At 45.3% G+C, this 20,752-nt stretch overlaps 1 protein-coding gene across 5 annotated transcripts in view; it reads left to right on the plus strand.

The window, feature by feature from the left end:
• Positions 1-20,752, plus strand: part of ERG (ETS transcription factor ERG) — a 203,427-nt gene that overhangs the window by 37,415 nt on the left and 145,260 nt on the right. For 3 of the 5 annotated variants that reach the window (XM_038760545.1, XM_038760538.1, XM_038760542.1), the window contains exon 2: positions 9,015-9,102. In XM_038760545.1, coding sequence (XP_038616473.1) covers positions 9,064-9,102 — 39 coding nt within the window. In that variant the 5' untranslated portion in view covers positions 9,015-9,063. Of the gene's footprint in view, positions 1-6,050; positions 6,302-8,026; positions 8,048-9,014; positions 9,103-20,752 lie in introns of those variants that run through there. The other 2 variants (XM_038760539.1, XM_038760540.1) reach the window with 2 other exon arrangements.

Consider the following 20,752-nt stretch of genomic DNA (forward strand, 5'->3'; position numbering starts at 1 on the left):
TACAGTACAACGCAATTAGCAGTCACCATTCACTGCCCACAAGGAGCTTACCATTTAAGAAGTGGGTAGCACGTAAGTGCTACATGGAAGCTTTTTGGAGCCGAGGTACTTGAATATGGAATGAGTGTGCATTGCTCTTCCCCTTCTCTTGCCCTTAATCAGTGGTATTTGTTGAGTGCCTATTGTGTGCAGAGCACTGTACTAAGCGCTTGGGAGTGTACAGCACAACAGAATTGGTAGACGTGATCCTTGCCCTCAAGGATCTAGCAGGGGACACGGGCAGTAGGTAAATTACAGCAAGGGGAAACAGCAGAGTATAAGAATATGTACAATAGTGTTGTGGGGATGGGATGAGAGAAGCAGCGTGGCTCAGTGGAAAAAGCACAGGCTTTGGAGTCAGAGGTCAAGGGTTCAAATCCCAGCCCAGTTGTCAGCTGTGTGGCTTTGGGCAAGTCACTTAACTTCTCTGTGCCTCAGTTACCTCATCTGTAAAATGGGGATTAAGATTGTGATCCCCCGCCCCCCCCGCCCCGTGGGACAACCTGATCACCTTGTAACCTCCCCAGTGCTTAGAACTGTGCTTTGCACATAGTAAGCACTTAATAAATGCCATTATTATTATTGTTATTATCAAAGTACTTAGTGGGGATGGACTTATGTGCATAGGTGACACAGAAGGAAGGGAGAATAGGGTGGGGGGAGAAGCAGCGTGGCTCAGTGGAAAGAGCCTGGGCTTTGGAGTCAGAGGTCATGTGTTTGAATCCCGGCTCTGCCAACTGTCAGCTGGGTGACTTTGGGCAAGTCACTTAACTTCTCTATGCCTCAGTTCCCTCATCTGTAAAATGGGGATTAAGACTGTGAGCCCCCCATGGGACAACCCGATCACCTTGTAACTTCCCCAGCGCTTAGAACAGTGCTTTGCACATAGTAAGCGCTTAATAAATGCCATTATTATTATTATTATTATTATTATGTGAGGCTAATCAGGGAAGACTTCCAGGAGGAGATGTGATTTTAGTAAGGGTTGGAAGACGGGGAGAGCGGTAGTCTCTCAGAGCCAAAGTGGGAAGGGTTTCCAGACAGGCGGGAGGATGTGAGTAAGGGGTCGACGAGGAGGGGAGCTGACTGAGGGCCAAAAAGCTGACGGTCAGGACGAGGCCACGGAGCAAGAGACGGTCCCGGCTTCCCGGAGGGCCCAGCAGCCCCAGCCCCGGCTAGGGCTCTGACCTGTGTGCAGGCCCAGCCGGGGTCACACCACGTTGCCCTAGTAGAGCATCTTCTTTTGGGCCGCCGCAAGCCAGCCAAGCATTTCTCTGTGGATGGCTTTGAACCTCGGGCCTCTCCAGGGAAGCTCCGCTCTGTTTGGCCGGAGCAGCAAGCTGGAGCGGCAGGAAGTTGGCTTGCCGGGAGCCCTCACTCTGATGACAATGTCTCTGTGTCAGCTCACATGAAAGCTGTGAGCTCAGCTTACCTCCTCGTTTACAGTGGCCGCCAGTCCGGGGCCGCCTCAAAGAGTCGGTTGAACTCAGCCCAGAGGAGCAGAAGTTGCTTTGGAAAAAGCCCTGGGAGAGATTGGATTGCTCTTTTTGTGGAATATTTCTGTGTGCTCTGGCGGAGTGCAGGCGCGGGGGTGGGACCTCGCAGAAAGGGAGGAAAATATTTTGAAATACATATGTATTAACAATCCCATTAATAGGCTGTGCTTGCCCAGTCCCGGGGACGGTTGAGTACTCAGTGGGGTCGGATTGGGGGAAACCTCCAAGCGACTCCTAGGATGGCTATTGGAAAACAGCTGGGTCGGTGGGCTGGGGTTGGGGGAGATATTGCGCTGGGCTGCGAAGACAGAGGGGGTGGGACGAATTGGGATTCCGTTCAGAAGGATGGAGTGGAGAATCTCACTGTCAGTGTATGGCAGCTGGGGTGAAGAGCAAAGGGGTAAAGGGTGGCCAGGTGGAGAAAATGATTTGCACGTGAAGTAAGCACTGGGAGTTGTTGAGGTAGTGGATCGGAGTGTGACCTGCCACTGGGAGAGGGGAGGGGGACATCTCACATCCAGACTGCACGTTTCCGCTCTGTAGCTCCAGACAAGGGAGGGATCAGGAGAGTCACCTCAGGTGGACACCGCAGTTGGAAATTGTGGTTCTGACCCTGAGCCAAAACTGTCCAAGTGTCCAAGAACAGCCCTTGAATGATGTCTCTAGGTTGGAACTGTTAGATGGACGGAGGCCCGCCCCTTTTTTTTGTTGTAATGGCATTTATTAAACGCTTACTATGTGCAAAGCACTGTTCTAAGCGCTGGGGAAGTTACAGGGTGATCAGGTTGTCCCACGTGGGGCTCACAGTCTTCATCCCCATTTTACAGATGAGGTAACTGAGGCCCAGAGAAGTGAAGTCACTTGCCCAAAGTCACACAGCAGATACGTGGTGGAGCCGGGATTTGAACCCATGACCTCTGACTCCAAAGCCCGTGCTCTTTCCACTGAGCCACGCTGCTTCTCCCTCCCCCCACTGCTGTCGCTTTGGGGCAAGAGGGGTGGTAGCTCCAGGGCTGCTGTGTCCAGGAGGCCCCCCCTCCCCATCCCAGTGCCCCCTGCATGCACCCTTGTCACACAGCTGCCATTTCACATCTGAAAACAGCCCTGGCCGGTCAGAGTGGGACACCCACCTGCAGGGAGAGGCTATGTTGGGGGGTTTCAAGCTTGGTCTGGATTCATTTTCAGTTGCCGCGTTCTTCTCTGAGGAGTTAGTTGGCTCTCAGGTGTCTCAGTCACATTTTCACTTGGGCACTTCCATTAGACTTCCCTTACCTATGTTCCTTTGAATGTTCTTGCGCTGCTGAAGTGCGATCCTAACAACATAACCCTAATGATCCTCCTAATCTTGAGACTCTGTGACCAGTTTATTGATCATCTTCTTCTTCATAATAATAATAATAAGTGATATCTGTTAAGCATTTACTATGTGCCAAGCACTATGTTAAGTGCTGGGGTAGATCCAAGATAATTAAGTTGGAGATAGAACAGATATTGAATCCCCATTTTAGAAATGAGAAAGCTGAGGGTCCAGAGAAGCAAAGTGACTTGCCCAAGATCATACATCAGACATTGGTGGAGCTGGGATTACAGGCCCAGGCTCTTTCCACTAGGCCACACTGCTGCTTTTCTATACTGCAGTGCCTGTTTGATTGCAAGTGGTCGACCATCAGGGTCATCCAGGACCCAGCCCACGTCCTCCGTCCTCCCCCAGGCCTGGAATGCCCTCCCTCCGCACATCCACCAAGCTTGCTCTCTTCCTCCCTTCAAAGCCCTACTGAGAGCTCACCTCCTCCAGGAGGCCTTCCCACACTGAGCCCCCTCTTTCCTCTCCCCCTCCTCCCCCTCCCCATCCCCCTGCCTTAACTCCTTCCCCTCCCCACAGCACCTGTATATATGTATATATGTTTGTACGTATTTATTACTCTATTTTACTTGTACATATTTATTCTATTTTATTTTGTTAATATGTTTTGTTTTGTTGTCTGTCTCCCCCTTCTAGACTGTGAGCCCGCTGTTGGGTAGGGACCGTCTCTATGTGTTGCCAACTTGTACTTCCCAAGCGCCTAGTACAGTGCTCTGCACACAGTAAGTGCTCAGTAAATACAATTGAATGAATGAATGAATGAATCCAGGAGAATCAGGGGAAACGTCCCAGCAGAAGACCTCATTTGGGACCTAAATGAGCAGCACCTGCTGCACTTAATAGGACCTAAACAAAATAGAAAATTCGGGAACGGAAAGTTCTGGAAGATCTGGGTCAGTTCACTGGAAAGGGAAAGTGATGCAGAAAAGCTTCAAGAGGGCAAGTGTGAACTTCATTTTTATCTAAAGGAATGTTCCAAGAATGCCAGAAGTGGAAGGGGCATGGATGGGTTACACAGCCCAGGGCCCAGGCCGACCCGGCAGCCTAGACTATTCAAGGCTTGTGCTCTGTTCTCCAAGAAGTGAATCCCTCTGTTGGTCCCGGCTAATCCGACCTCCCCAACTTCCCAAAGAGGGCCTGAAAGCTCTGCGGGCTGACTTTTATGTCGTGGTTGACTTCTCTCTGCTAGGAAAGAAGTTTCCACAAACCAGAATCCTTATTCTGAAGACTTAAACCTGGATCTCACAGCTCCACTGTGAAAGGCCCATGTGTTTCATCCGGTGAATTCCTTTAGTTTCCAGATGCTGAAAGGGAGTTTAAAATTATACTCAGCGTCACTGGAAGCTATTCATAGACCTTCTTCAAACGTGCTTGTAAGAAATGAAAACAAAAACTGAAAGACCGCAAATTGAAGTATTATTAAAGAGCACTATTTGTCTACTGAAGTATTTGTTTAAATGAGAGTGTATTGTGCTGCTATTTGTAAAAAGTGTTAGCATTTTTAATAATGTTAAGTTTAAATTGTCCCTGAAATGCCAGGGTTTCTAAAACCTACTTTTCCAGGTCCTTTTTTGCAATAAAAGTTGACATGTATCAAAAGTCACTCTGCTTTTTAAATGTCTGATGTTTATACAGCTGTTTGATTTTTTTTTTAAAGTTCATACATTGGTAATGAAGGTGCCAAAAGTTAAAAACAGATATTAAATAAACAGAAATAAGGGTTTTTTCGGCCAAGAAAAAATAGCAGGGATGAAAAAAGCCTTCAGAAAGACAATGGAAAATGGATCAGAGGACTTCTAAGTCCTCTGGCAAGTGAAAAATGTGTATTTTTTAAATGTATTGGGAACATCCACCAAGTTCTGAGCAATAAATGTATAACCAGATCATTCAAATGGATTTTCCAAAATTTGGGTGATTTTATTGATGTATTTGTGCTGCTTCTGTTACCAAAACGTGAAGGAAAGAGGCAGCTTCCTCATTCAACCGAGCCCGAGTTTGGATGGTGAAAGCTCCCCTCGTGTCAAAAGCAGTGGGAATCAAATGGGGAGGGTGGAGGTGGGGATGGGGTGAGGAAGGTGGGGGGTGGGTAGAGGACCAGTGCAAAAATTCCCAGAATAGTTCTAACCTCCACTTCGAATCTGTCCTGCCCTCCCTGTCCCCATTGGGTCTGGGGGCTGGAAACATTCTGTGCTTCTGTCTGTGTCAGTGATGATGGTGTGGTCTGGGAATGGGGAAAGGATCTGGTGCAACCAGTCGCTCCCTCTTCCCCAGAGTGTGTAGAACCTGGCTTTACATTTTGGAGAAAATTTGGGGATTTATTTGGAAGCAGCCTGGCCTAATGGAAAGAGAACAGAACCAGGAGTCATGAGACCCGGCTTTGCTACGAACCCGCTGTATGACATTGGGCGGTTGACTTCATTTCTCTGTGCCTGTTTATCCATATGCAAAATGGGAATGACCTATTTTCTCCCTCCCTCCTAGACTTCGAGCCCTGTGTAGGACAGGGACTATGTCCAATCTGCTTATCTTGATTATCTCATTAGAACAGGGCTTAGCACATAGTAAGTGCTTAATAAATAAATTGTTAATTTCAACCCGGTTATTCTGTATAAGCGTATGTCACCTTTCCTTGCCCTACCCCGCCGATTTCCCCACCTACAGTCCTGAGACATTTAGGCTTGTTGACCTTAATTGTGGCAATCCTTTATTTGGGTGAAGGATGGCAGAAGTCCAAAATAATTATGTGTGAATCTTGTTTGGGATGCTAATTTGAAAATATAAAACAGGTTTGTCTTTGTGAAGAGCCTGTGTGGTGGCTGGTGGAATTGTTACTTCCATAGATCTGACTATATGATTACCTCATAATATGTGTCACCCATCTTGCTGAAAGAATGTTAGTGAAAGGTTCTGTGGCTATGTCCTCAAAAGTTCTTTTCTTCCGAAGTTTTTTCAGCAGAGATGGGTCATCCCCCCCAGCTCTGTGACTTGATTTTGAATCCTTTAGATTTTGAAATTACCAAAGGCACATGTTTTGCCAGTTGAGAGAGTTTTTTAAAAGTGTTTTTTGGGCAAAAGCCTTTTCCTTTAACAGAGAGCGGAGTGTAAAATTGGAAAGAACCGCTATTTATAGCTCCATTCCCTTTCTTGATGTTACCCGCCTTTCCCTTGCAGTGTGTTTTCCTTCGGAAAGTCTTATTTCTGTAGAGGACCCAGAGGCAAAATTACAACTCGCAGGCTGAAATTAAACGGCAGCTGCCTCGTTGCTGTCTGCTTTGTTCTTGAAAGGCTGTTGGCCCGCACCTTCTCCTCAGAAATCACCCCCGAATGTTTTCGTCGGATAGCATGCGCAGACTGAAAGGAGTGAAATGGGCAGAAGCTGTGCTTCATACCAGAAACCTTTGCGGTGCGTTCTGCGGCTTTCCACAGTGGAGCAGGCTAGGGCATTCAGGCATTTTTCCTTCCCTTAGCCTGCCTTGTGGTCTCCCCTGCCGGCGGCCAGGCACTTCTGCTTTATCAGGGTCATTTTTTGTGGTTGTCCTTCGTATTTGAAGGAGATCCCACTGAATGATTTCTTCCCTCTAGACTGTAAACTCCCTGTGGGCACAGAATGTCAACCAACCCATATTGTTCTCTCCCAAGCTCTTAGAAGAATGCTCTGCATTCATTCATTCAATAGTATTTATTGAGCGCTTACTGTGTGCAGAGCACTGTACTAAGCGCTTGGGAAGTACAAGTTGGCAACATATAGAGACGGTTCCTACCCAACAGCGGGCTCACAGTCTAGAAGGGGGAGACACACTAAGTGTCTAAGCGCTCAATAAATACCATTGATTGATTATTTGAAGGAGACTGCACTGACAGTGAAGTTCAGCTATGAGTGCGTTTGTCGCTTAAAAGGCCAATTGTAGCACCCACAGTCCTGGCCACATGGTGCCCCCCAAAAGCCTGTCCCTTTTGTGTAGTCATGTTTAATGTTTTCAGCTCCCAGTGCTTGTTTTTTTCTTTGTCTCCTCATCTCTCATTCCTTATGACACTTTGACTCAGAGAGCCATTCATTTCTTAATCAGGGACTAATCACCTGGAACTGGTATTACAACAGACACGGCAGTCAAAACCCAAATCCAGCTTAAATGGGGAAAGTGGTCCTTGCCATGAAATATGTCAGACGTGACTTAAAAAGAATCTCTCCTAAAGAAATGTCCCTCATTTATTTTTTGTCCACAAAATCTGTAAGTCATCTGGAGGATTCCCAAAACTCTCATATGTAGGTGCTAGCATCACTGCAGTTTATCAGAAGAGCCAGGCACATAAAGAAACGACAGCTAGAAAGAAGTAATGGAATATAAGGATTTGTAAGTAAGTGCTACCAGGATGGGGGGGTGGGATGGAGGAGAGAAATAGGTCATGTTTCTTGTCCTCTCTGCTCTTTTTAGGATGAAAGAACAGAGTGAGAGGGGAGACAGGTGTGTGACATAAAAGCTCCATAGAAAGTCTTAGCTTGGGATATATGTCAATATTTGCTTATGTTTTTAAAAGAAATGAAGACTGGAAACATTCTTATTCAGTGAGTTTTGTTGCTCTGCTCCAAAGTGAGGATGGAGAGTTTACACCAGGGTCCTCCCTTTCCTGTTGAGAAGGAATCTACTCTATCCATCTCCCCTATGGATGTCCTGGCATTCAAAGACATCTGCATGATGTTCACGTTCCAGAAATTCCTTGTTAGATTGGACCCTAGTAATTTTTTAATGGGATTTTTTAAGTGCTCACAGTGTGCCAGGCATTGTACTAAGCACTGCAGTAGATACAAGATAGGTTGGACATAGTCCCTGTCCCACATGAGGTTCATGGTCTTAATCCTCATATTACTGTTGAGGTAACTGAGGCACAGAGAAGTTAAGTGACTTGCCCAAGGTCACTCAACAGACAAGTGATGGAGTCAGAATTAGAACTCAGGTCCTCTGACACACAGGCCCTTGCTCTTTCCATTAGGCCATACTTCTTCTGAATGCTTCCACACTGATTTTCACTCATCTGAAATTCCAGATACTTCAACCTTCTGCTTCCTCTCTTTGTCTTTGCAACTGCTGTCTAGGGAGAACAGATTCTGATTCAAAGAGGGACAAATCTGATTCTCCATTGGAGAAACTTGGTTAGTTAAATATTACAGCTCCTTCACCTGTACTGTAGTCAACACATGTTTATTATCAAATGGGGTAAATGGTGTTATCGCTATTAGGCATCATCTGCAAAGCAGTGGGAATATTTGTTAGTAAATTGGCCCAAAGAGGCAGAAATTAACTTGTGGAAGAATTGACAATTCAGTTGACCAAAGTAATAACAGTAATATATATAGTCAATTGTCTGGTCAGAGAAGAACAGCTTAAGTTTTGACTGGTATTTGAAAGGGAAGAAGGATTTAAGATTCTGGTTCTTGGAAAAATGGACTAGGAATTGCATATTGGAGAAAATCAGGTACAGATTCAATGTGGTTTGTGACCTATCAATCAGTCAGTCAAGTTATTTATTGGGCACTTATGCTGTGTAGAGCACTGATCTGAAATGCTTGGGAAAGTGCAATGCAACAGAGTTGGTAGACAGTGTTCCTGCCCTCAAAGAGTTTACAGTCTAGAGGAGGAAACATATTAAAATAAATTACAGAAGGAGAAAATGCAGAGGGTAAGGATATGAACATAGGTGCTGTGGGACTGAGGGCGAGTGGATTATCAAGTGATTTTAAAGGCCTACCATTGAAAGTACATTTTTCCTCTAGTCTATAAGCTCGTCCTCTGGACTGTGTGCAGAGCACTGTACTAAGCGCTTGGGAAGTACAAGTTGGCAAGATATAGAGATGGTCCCTACCCAACAGTGGGCTCACAGTCTAGAAGGGGGAGACAGAGAACAAAACAAAACATATTAACAAAATAAAATAAATAGAATAAACATGTACAAATAAAATAGAGTAATATTCATTGCCACAGTAGCATAAACCACCACTTGGACCAAAGCAGGATTCATGTATGACTGAGAAACTTTTTTGCCTCCTAGAAAGTAGAAGTTTTCAGAAAAGGAACCTTAAAAATGAAGAACTTTACCTTTTGATTTTTGTGTTGTTTCAGCTGCCTGAGGGTCTGAACTCCTGGTAAACAAGCTGGCCTGTTAAAGGACATGATTCAGACTGTCCCAGATCCAGCAGCTCAGATCAAGGTACGTTTCTTATTTGCTCTGAATCCATCCTTCTTTGAGTGAAATGCCACAGACTTCTCATTGAGAGCTTGGAAACAACTGTCAGGAAAGTGCCTGGGATGGTGTGCTGCTTCTTCCAAGCCTGCTTAGGAGGCAAAAGGAATAAATTCTTTAATAATGCTGGATCCAGAGACTGAAACTGGCAACAGAGGGGTCCAAACAGCTATGTGACAATGGGCAGGTAAAAGGGCAGCCCTTTATTGGGTTCTTTACCTGACAGTCTGCCCCTGTATGGTACTGTTGTGACTCTGGACCTCTTTGTGCAGTTTTTTTTTTGTTGGTTTTTTTTTTAATTCAAAGAGTCCAGCTTACCTCTGCCGTGACCCCGGCTGCTGAGTCCCACAGCTTAAAGGTGGGACTTGTGGGACAGGAACACAGTGACTGGAACACCCTGTGCGGTCAGGAATTCCCTGGAGAAATGTTCCAGCCCTGGGCATCTCCTAAATGGTGCAGATGATACTACCACATTTCTCTGTACAGTGCCCATGCTGTCACGTGCATCTGGGTGACCGATATCCACAAACACCATCCATGGCACCCTCCCTCCCACCTCAGAGCCGACTACTGATACCAAGGCCGAGGCTGTAAGGGCAAGTCAGGTGGAGAGCTGAGATAAGTGGATGGTTAATCCAGACCTCCCAAGGGAAAAGGGATGGATTCGGGGGTCAGAGTGAACTCTCCACTTAATTCCTCGGGCTTTGGCTTCCCTCTGTCTGTCATTCATTTGTTCATTCAATCATATTTATTGAGTGCTTACTGTGTGCAGAGCACTGTACTAAGCTCTTGGGAAGTACAAGTTGGCAACATATAGAGACGGTCCCTACCCAACAGCGGGCTCATAGTCTAGAAGGGGGAGACAGACAACAAAACATATTAACAAAATAAAATAAATAGAATAAATATGTACAAGTAAAATAAATAGAGTAATAAATGCGTACAAACACATATACATACATATTATCAAATGGGGTATACATATATACAGGTCCACCTCTCAGAAGTCGAGAACAAAATGGAGTAGGCATTGAGCATTGTTTTACCGCCCTGAAGGGAAACGATTGCTGTTCTGGAAAGCAAAGTGAGATTTGCATAGTCTGAAACCTCCTTCGGGAGTTTTGGGGCACCTTTTATCCTCAGTGTTTGAAAACCTCTCTTTTAAGTTTCTGCCGAAGGAATAATAAGATTGCATGCCATATTGTCATGAAACCCAAAGGAGAAGAAGAAACCATGAATACAGTTTTTTGGAGTCTTGTGGTTGGCATTTGCTGTAATAGTTTGAGACCAATATGACTTTTAATAGCTGGAGATTCAGTATTTTCCTGAAATGTGGAGCAAATTGATTGGCAGATCTGGTCTGGACAGTGAGATTGTGTGGATGGTTTTATTTGTAGGGAGGGAGAAGTCAGTCTAAAGTTTTGACACCCCAGTATTGCAGTCAGCAGGAAAGAAGGTTGTGCAAGTACTGCCTTTTTATCCGCCATTGCCCATACCTTATCATCCAAACCGAAGTGTTCTCGGTCAGGAAGTGGGCCTGGGCCCCAGCAGTCAGATGCAGGACAGACATCTCCTCCTCATCAGCAGGAATTCCACTGCCAACTACAAGCTGACATAGAAAAAAGCTTTGGATGCTTGGAATATCATGAGTTCATCTTTTGGGCATTTTGACTGGTAGTTTCACCCTCCCATTTCTAAACTGAGATGGGTAATCAATATTGAATTTGTTCAGATGATCGAGTAAGTTTTTCATATAGATAAACACAATATGTGTGTGTGTGTAAACAGCCAGAACACTCTCTCTCCATATAGAGATGTCACTCTCTCTCCATATTTGTATATATGGAGAGAGAGAGAGATAGAGATGAGAGAGAGACCGAGAAAGAGAGAAAGAAAAAGAGGAGGCAATGTGGGGTATTGGAAAAGCGCCAGTCAGGAAGCTGGAGACTTGGGTTCAAGTCCTGGCTCTGCCACCATCCTGCTGTGTGACCAAAGGCAAATCATTTAACGACTCTTTTTCAGTTTCCTCATCTGTAAAACGGGGATAGTCATACCTGCCTTTCTACCTACCTGTTTTACCTGTTGTTTTACCTATTTTATCTGTTGTGAGGGTAAAAATAAGATAAGTAATGTGAGAGTGCTTGGATCAACCATGGTATTGAGAAAGAAAGAGTGTATGAGTGCCAGCTGTCTTTCATTTGCAAAGGTGACACTGCCAGTGGCGATATACCATCCATGCATGTGAGCCTAAAAAGAGCAGGGCATGCCCAACATACCCTGCCCCTAAGAAAAGTCATCCATTTTTTCCCTTTCTTTCTAAACCACAAGCTAAAAGTTCACCAGGGCCAGTCTTGTGGTAAGCCAGCTATGAGTTTGGTGAGGCAAAAGCTATTTACTATAAACTAGACGCATCCAAGACTTGTAAGCAGTAAAGCATAAGGGGAACTCTTGTTTTTCACCTTGGCAGTTGTGGAACACATCATGGGAGACCCTGGTGTAGCACTCCTGGCTGTACTTCCCTTCTTCCTCCACTCACTCTAATAATAATAATGATAATGGTATTTGTTAAGTGCTTACTATGTACAAAGCACTGTTCTAACTGCTGGGGGGATACAAGGTGATCACGTTGTCCAACGTGGGGCTCGCAGTCTTCATCTCCATTTTACGGATGAGGGAACTGAGGCACAGAGAAGTGAAGTGACTTGCCCAAAGTCACACAGCTGACAACTGGTGGAGCCGGGATTTGAACCCATGACCTCTGACTCCAAAGCCCGTGCTCCTTCCACTGATCCATGCTGCTTCTCTAACTCTAGCATCCTGATGGGAAACAAGCTGCATCTCCATTCCTAATTCTCCATTGATCAATCAATAATAGTATTTGTTGAGCACCTAATGTGTCAGATCACTGTACAAATCACTTGAGAGAGTGTAGTAGAAATGAAAGACACCATCTTGTCCTTCAAGGAGGTTACTGGCTCTATCCCACTAGATTTGATAGCTCCTTGAGGGCAGAGATTGTGCCTTCTAAAACTACTGTATTGAACTCCCCCCAGTGCTTAGTACAGTACTCTGCACATGGTAAGGTCTCTATAAATACCACTGATTGAGTCATTTATTGATTGGTATTCCCTCCCAAGCACTTTTTAGAACCTCTGATACGGCTATGGAGCGCCCCCAGAACAGATGAACACTGCTGATCCCTGGAATTAACTAGGAAAACAAATAACTATTGATCTGTGTTTTCACTGAACTTTAGAGAGGAATGAAAAGTGAAAGGTAATTACGGGAAAAACCATCTCAAACCAAATTTTGTTTCCAACTCCTCCAGTTCTTCCAAAAGTAATGGAGAAGATTTAAAGGCCAATGAAATTGTCTACTGTGAGCCTATTCCAAGATTAAGAAACCAGCAATAATGCTGCATTTGTGTCATTGGAAATACCGATTAAAAATATCAAATCTCAAAAAAATTCCCACCCCAGTTATTGGTGAGAATTCTCGGTAAAGGAAATGGTGAAAGACGTTATTGCCTTCGAAAATAAAGGGTAATGGATTTTCCCCTGACTCCTTCCAAAAATGTCTGCTTTGAGTAGTTTAGCTGCTAAAGTTTACATGCTACAGAAAAGTCTCTGGGACATTCTACTGAGAGAGGAAGTTCTTATAAATTGGATCCGAAAGAGTTCCATTTGCAGTGTTAGTATAAACAATAGAAGATTTCTTTTGTGGTTGGGTGGAATGGCAATGTTTTTGTCATCCAAAAAGGACTCAAATTTCCCCCCTAAAATTATCTTGGACTCCAAGTGTCATATCAAATCCACAGTGGTTTTAAGCATCATTTGTATTAATTTTCCATGGAGTGTCCAGAGGAAAAGTGTGGAGGACACTTTTCCTCAGAAAAGGAGAGCTTCTGCCATCCAGCTCAGCTCTTTTTCAGTCCAAATGGCTGTCCCCCTATCACATTGAACGGGGAGGTAACTAGGCGGGTTATAGGAAATGAAAAAGAAAAGAGGGGTGGTTGGAAATGATCCCCACCCCCCATCCCCCTGCCCCGGCCCATGTATCTAGTTTAAACTATTTGCTACAAAATTAGGTGTTAAGTTTTTCATAAAGGTCAAAGCTTAACGTCTTCCTTCACTTACACGGATATTGCCTTGATTTTTCCTTTCTTGCTGGGCATTAAAAATGAATTGTAACATTAGCTACACCAGTCCAGTGTGAAATGCAGTCCTAACCTCTCTGACAGTCTTCGTGGGACTCAGAGACCTAGAAATTGTAGAATGAAGAAATTGAGGTTTAGCCATTTTCTTTATTCATTTTTCAATTTTGCCATCTTCCATCTTTTCAGGACTGTTTTCTTCCAGTGATGGCTTGCTTCATCCTTTCAAAGTCAACCTTTATTAGTTTCTAAATATCACCCCCCAAGCGCCCTCCGCCCCAACCCAGACCAGTGTCTGAGGGATTATAATCTGATTGGACATAATCCCTGTCCAACATGGGGCTCAAGGGCTCAGGGGGAGGGAGAACAGTTATTTAATTCCCAGTATATTGGTGAGGAAACTGAGGCCTAAAGAAGTTTAGTGGCTTGCCCAAGGTCAGTCAGTAGCCACCCACTCATTACCATTGATTGATTGCAACATGTTAAGATTTGCCTCCCACATTTCCCCCTCCTTGTAAACTGAAAGTGGAACAGGTTTGAATGTGACTGGATACAAAAGGGGCTGAATCAGTAGTTGTGTCCATTTGCCCCAGGGGAGAAATGCAAGTCAAATGGCACAAGACTCAGATTTCTGGGGTAGCTGTAAGCTACCGATACTTATTATTATTATTATTGATGATTGTATTTATAACAATAATAATAATAATAATGGCATTTATTAAGCGCTTACTATGTGCAAAGCACTGTTCTAAGCGCTGGGGAAGTTACAAGGTGATCAGGTTGTCCCACGGGGGGCTCACAGTCTTAATCCCCATTTTACAGATGAGGTAACTAAGGCCCAGAGAAGTTAAGTGACTTGCCCAAAGTCACACAGCTGACAATTGGCAGAGCTGGGTATTTATATTAATGCTTGTTTACTTGTTTTGATGTGCATATATCTATACTTCTATATAAATTTATTTATATTGATGCTAATGATGCCTGTTTACTTGTTTTGATGTCTGTCTCCCCAGTGAGAGCCCATTGTGGGCAGGGATGGTCTCTCTTTATTGCTAAATGGTACTTTCCAAGCGCTTAGTACAGTGCACCGCACGCAGTAAGCGCTCAATAAATTCGATTGGATGAATGAATGAATGAACCGTTACCCATCTTTTTCTTCTGCTGCTTCTTCTGAGGAGCAGCGTGGCCTACTGGATAGCGCGTGGGCCCGGGCGTCAGAAGGACCAGGGTTCTAATTGCAGTTCTGCCACTTGACTGCCGTGCCCCACCCACCTCATCTGTAAAATGGAGATCAGGATTGTGAGCCCCATGTGGGACATGGGCACTCACCACGTGCCAGGCACCCTTCTAAGAGCTGGGGTGGAAACCGGCAAATTGGGTCGGACCCTCTCCCTATCCCACGTGGGGCTCACGGTCTCCGTCCCCATTTTGCAGATGGGGGAACTGAGGCACAGGGGAGTTAAGTGACTCGCCCAGGGTCACGCAGCAGACAAATGGCAGCAAACCTTGTGACTCCCAGGCCCGTGCCCCAACCCCATGCAGCAGACAAATGGCAGCAAACCTTGTGACTCTGAGAGCTCACCTCCTCCAGGAGGCCTTCCCAGACTGAGTCCCCTCCTTCCTCTCCCCCTCCTCCCCCTCTCCATCCCCCTATCTTACCTCCTTCCCTTCCCCATGGCACCTGTATATATGTATATATGTTTGTACATATTTATTACTCTATTTATTTTACCTGTACATATCATCATAATCATCAATCGTATTTATTGAACGCTTACTCTGTGCAGAGCACTGTACTAAGTGCTTGGGAAGTACAAATTGGCAACATATAGAGACAGTCCCTACCCAACAGTGGGCTCACAGTCTCAAAGGGGGAGACAAAACCAAACATACTAACAAAATAAAATAGATGGAATAGATATGTACAAGTAAAATAAATAAATAAATAGAGTAATAAATATGTACAAACATATATACAGGTGCTGTGGGGAAGGGAAGGAGGTAAGATGGGGGGATGGAGGGGGGACGAGGGGGAGAGGAAGGAAGGGGCTCAGTCTGCATATCTATTCTATTTAATTTTGTTAATATGTTTAGTTTTGTTCTCTGTCTTCCCCTTCTAGACTGTGAGCCCACTGTTGGGTAGGGACCGTCTCTATATGTTGCCAACTTGTACTTCCCAAGCGCTTAGTACAGTGCTCTGCACACAGTAAGCGCTCAATAAGTACGATTGATGATGACTCCCAGTTCTGTGCCCTGTCCCTATGCAGCAGACAAATGGCAGCAAACCTTGTGACTCCCAGGCCCCTGCCCCAACCCCATGCAGCAGACAAATGGCAGCAAACCTCGTGACTCCCAGGTCCCTACCCCAACCCCATGCAGCAGACAAATGGCAGCAAACCTCGTGACTCCCAGGCCCGTGCCCCAACCCCATACCATACTGCTTCTCTATCGATGGTTATCGATCGATCCCTGGTATGTACTGAGCGCTCGCTTGCTCTGCGGACCGCCCCGTACAGAACGCTAGGGCGGGTACACCCCAACAGAGTTGGTAGATGGGACTCCTGAGAAGCAGCGTTGCTCAGTGGGAAGAGCACCGGCTTTGGAGTCAGAGGTGATGGGTTCAAGTCCTAGCTCCGCCACCTGTCTGCTGTGTGACCTTGGGCAAGTCACTTCACTTCTCTGAGCCTCAGTTACCTCATCTGTAAAATAGGGATTAAGACTGTGAGCCCCACGTGGGACAACCTGATCACTTTGTATCCCCCCCCCCAGCGCTTAGAACAGTGCTTTGCATATAGTATGCGCTTAACAAATGCCAACAAAAAAAAATAAGGAGTTTAGAGGAGGAGTTGGGCATTAAAAACAGATTATTGGATTAGTTTCATCACAGCCCACAGACAAACGTTTTCAGTCAATGCCTGCCAATGACAAAGGAAGAAATCATCTTTAGGAGGCATGAAGATGGAGCCATCTAGTCTCGGCTTATTATAATAATAATAATAATAATAATAATAATAATATAATATTATTGCTATAATCGGCTTGCTACCACTTCAGCAGAACCCTTTCATTTTGGCCTCATGATGGCTTCTGTTTCATGAAGCAGCTTCTCCGCCTCGTCCCCCTCTCCATCCCCCTCATCTTACCTCCTTCCCTTCCCCATAGCACCTGTATATATGTATTTATGTTTGTACATATTTATTACTCTATTTATTCATTTATTTTACCTGTACATATCTAGTCTATTTTATTTTGTTAATATATTTGGTTTTGTTCTCTGTCCCCCCGTTCTAGACTGTGAGCCCACTGTTGGGTAGGGACCGTCTCTACATGTTGCCAACTTGGACTTCCCAAGCACTTAGTACAGTGCTCTGCACACAGTAAGCGCTCAATAAATACGATTGATGATGACTCCCAGTTCTGTGCCCTGTCCCTATGCAGCAGACAAATGGCAGCAAATCTTGTGACTCCCAGGTCCATGCCCCAACCCCATGCAGCAGACAAATGGCAGCAAACCTCGTGACTCCCAGGTCCATGCCCTATCCCCATGCCATACTGCTTCTCTATCGATGGCTATCGATCGATCCCTGGTCTGTACTGAGCGCTCGCTTGCTCTGCGGAGCGCCCCGTACAGAACACTCGGGTGGGTACACCCCAACAGAGTTGATAGATGGGACTCCTGAGAAGCAGCATGGCTCAGTGGAAAGAGCACCGGCTTTGGAGTCAGAGGTCATGGGTTCGAGTCCTGGCTCCGCCACCTGTCTGCTGTGTGACCTTGGGCAAGTCACTTCACTTCTCTCCTTCTACTGCCCAGCCCGCACCCTCCGCTCCTCCACCACTAATCTCCTCACTGTACCTCGCTCTCGCCTGTCCCGCCATCGACCCCCGGCCCACGTCATCCCCCGGGCCTGGAATGCCCTCCCTCTGCCCATCCGCCAAGCTAGCTCTCTTCCTCCCTTCAAGGCCCTGCTGAGAGCTCACCTCCTCCAGGAGGCCTTCCCAGACTGAGCCCCTTCTTTCCTCTCCCCCTCGTCCCCCTCTCCATCCCCCCGTCTTATCTCCTTCCCTTCCCCACAGCACCTGTATATATGTATATATGGTTGTACATATTTATTACTCTATTTATTTATTTATTTATTTATTTATTTTACTTGTACATTTCTATCCTACTTATTTTATTTTGTTGGTATGTTTGGTTCTGTTCTCTGTCTCCCCCTTTTAGACTGTAAGCCCACTGTTGGGTAGGGACTGTCTCTATGTGATGCCAATTTGTACTTCCCAAGCGCTTAGTACAGTGCTCTGCACATAGTAAGCGCTCAATAAATACGATTGATTGATTGATTGATTCTCTGAGCCTCAGTTACCTCATCTGTAAAATAGGGATTAAGACTGTGAGCCCCACATGGGACAACCTGATCACTTTGTATACCCCCCCAGCGCTTCAAACAGTGCTTTGCATATAGTAAGCGCTTAACAAATGCCAACAAAAAAAATAAGGAGTTTAGAGGAGGAGTTGGGCATTAAAAACAGATTATTGGATTGGTTTCATCACAGCCCACAGACAAACGTTTTCAGTCAATGCCTGCCAATGACAAAGGAAGAAATCATCTTTAGGCGGCATGAAGATGGAGCCATCGAGTATCGGCTTATAATAATAATGATAATAATAATAATAATAATAATAAAATATTATTGCTATAATCAGCTTCCTACTGCTTCAGCAGAACCCTTTCATTTTGGCCTCATGATGGCTTCTGCTTCATGAAGCAGCTTCTCCCCCTCATCCCCCTCTCCATCCCCCTCATCTTACCTCCTTCCCTTCCCCGTAGCACCTGTATATATGTTTGTACATATTTATTACTCTATTTATTTATTTTACCTGTATGTATCTATTCTATTTATTTTATTTTGTTAATATGTTTGGTTTTGTTCTCTGTCTCCCACTTCTAGACTGTGAGCCCACTGTTGGGTAGGGACCATCTCTATATGTTGCCAACTTGGACTTCCCAAGCGCTTAGTACAGTGCTCTGCACACAGTAAGCGCTCAATAAATACGATTGATGATGACTCCCAGGCCCGTGCCCTGTCCCTATGCCGCAGACAAATGGCAGCAAATCTTGTGACTCCCAGGTCCATGCCCCAACCCCATGCAGCAGACAAATGGCAGCAAACCTTGTGACTCCCAGGCCCATGCCCGATCGCCATGCCATACTGCTTCTCTATCGATGGCTATCGATCGATCCCTGGTATGTTCTGAGCGCTCGCTTGCTCTGCGGACCGCCCCGTACAGAACGCTCGGGCGGGTACACCGCAACAGAGTTGGTAGATGGGACTCCTGAGAAGCAGCGTGGCTCAGTGGAAAGAGCACCGGCTTTGGAGTCAGAGGTCATGGGTTCGAGTCCTAGCTCCGCCACCTGTCTGCTGTGTGACCTTGGGCAAGTCACTTCACTTCTCTGAGCCTCAGTTACCTCATCTGGAAAATGGGGATTAAGACTGTGAGCCCCACGTGGGACAACCTGATCACTTTGTATCCCCCCCAGCGCTTAGAACAGTGCTTTGCATATAGTAAGCACTTTACAAATGCCAACAAAAAAAAATAAGGAGTTTAGAGGAGGAGTTGGGCATTAAAAACAGATTATTGGATTAGTTTCATCACAGCCCACAGACAAACGTTTTCAGTCAATGCCTGCCAATGACAAAGGAAGAAATCATCTTTAGGAGGCGTGAAGATGGAGCCATCTAGTCTCGGATTATAACAATAATAATAATAATAACAATGATAATAACAATAATAATAATAATATTATAATATTATTGCTGTAATCGGCTTGCTACCGCTTCAGCAGAACCCTTTCATTTTGGCCTCATGATGGCTTCTGCTTCATGACGCAACTTCTCCCCCTCGTCCCCCTCTCCATCCCCCTCATCTTACCTCCTTCCCTTCCCCATAGCACCTGTATATATGTATATATGTTTGTACATATTTATTACTGTATTTATTTATTTATTCATTTATTTTACCTGTACATATCTATTCTATTTATTTTATTTTGTTAATATGTTTGGTTTTGTTCTCTGTCTCCCCCTTCTAGACTGTGAGCCCACTGTTGGGTAGGGACCGTCTCTATATGTTGCCAACTTGTACTTTCCAAGCGCTTAGTACAGTGCTCTGCACACAGTAAGCGCTCAATAAATACGATTGATGATGACTCCCAGTCCTGTGCCCTGTCCCTCTGCAGCAGACAAATGGCAGCAAACCTTGTGACTCCCAGGCCCATGCCCTATCCCCATGCCATACTGCTTATCTATCGATGGTTATCGATCGATCCCTGGTATGTACTGAGCGCTCACTTGCGCTGCAGAGCGCCCCGTACAGAACGCTCGGGCGGGTACACCCCAACAGAGTTGGTAGATGGGACTCCTGAGAAGCAGCATGGCTCAGTGGGAAGAGCCCCGGCTTTGGAGTCAGAGGTCATGGGTTCGAGTCCTAGCTCTGCCACCTGTCTGCTGTGTGACCTTGGGCAAGTCACTTCACTTCTCTGAGCTTCAGTTACCTCATCTGGAAAATGGGGATTGAGACTGTGAGCCCCACGTGGGACAACCTGATCACTTTGTATCCCCCCCCCAGCGCTTAGAACAGTGCTTTGCATATAGTAAGCGCTTAACAAATGCCAACAAAAAAAAAATAAGGTGTTTAGAGGAGGAGTTAGGCATTAAAAACAGACTATTGGATTGGTTTAATCACACCCCACAGACAAACGTTTTCAGGCAACGCCTACCAATGACAAAGGAAGAAATCATCTTTAGGAGGCATGAAGATGGAGCCATCTAGTCTCGGCTTATAATAATAATAATAATAATAATAATAATAATAATAATATATTATTGCTATAATCGGCTTTCTACCGCTTCAGCAGAACCCTTTCATTTTGGCCTCATGATGGCTTCTGCTTCATGAAGCAGCTTCTCCGCCTCGTCCCCCTCTCCATCCCCCTCATCTTACCTCCTTCCCTTCACCATAGTACCTGTATATATTTATATATGTTTGTACATATTAATTACTCTATTTATTTATTTATTTATTTTACCTGTACATATCTATTCTATTTATTTTATTTTGTTAATATGTTTGGTTTTGTTCTCTGTCTCCCCCTTGTAGACTGTGAGCCCACTGTTGGGTAGGGACCGTCTCTATATGTTGCCAACTTGTACTTCCCAAGCGCTTAGTACAGTGCTCTGCACACAGTAAGCACTCAATAAATATGATTGATGATGACTCCCAGGCCCGTGCCCTGTCCCTATGCAGCAGACAAATGGCAGCAAACCTTGTGACTCCCAGGCCCATGCCCTATCCCAAGGCCATACTGCTTCTCTATCGATGGTTATCGATCGATCCCTGGTATGTACTGAGCGCTCGCTTGCTCTGCGGACCGCCCCGTACAGAACGCTCAGGACGGTACACCCCAA

The sequence above is a fragment of the Tachyglossus aculeatus genome, chromosome 18, assembly GCF_015852505.1.
Source record: "Tachyglossus aculeatus isolate mTacAcu1 chromosome 18, mTacAcu1.pri, whole genome shotgun sequence".
NCBI classification, from domain to species: domain Eukaryota; kingdom Metazoa; phylum Chordata; class Mammalia; order Monotremata; family Tachyglossidae; genus Tachyglossus; species Tachyglossus aculeatus.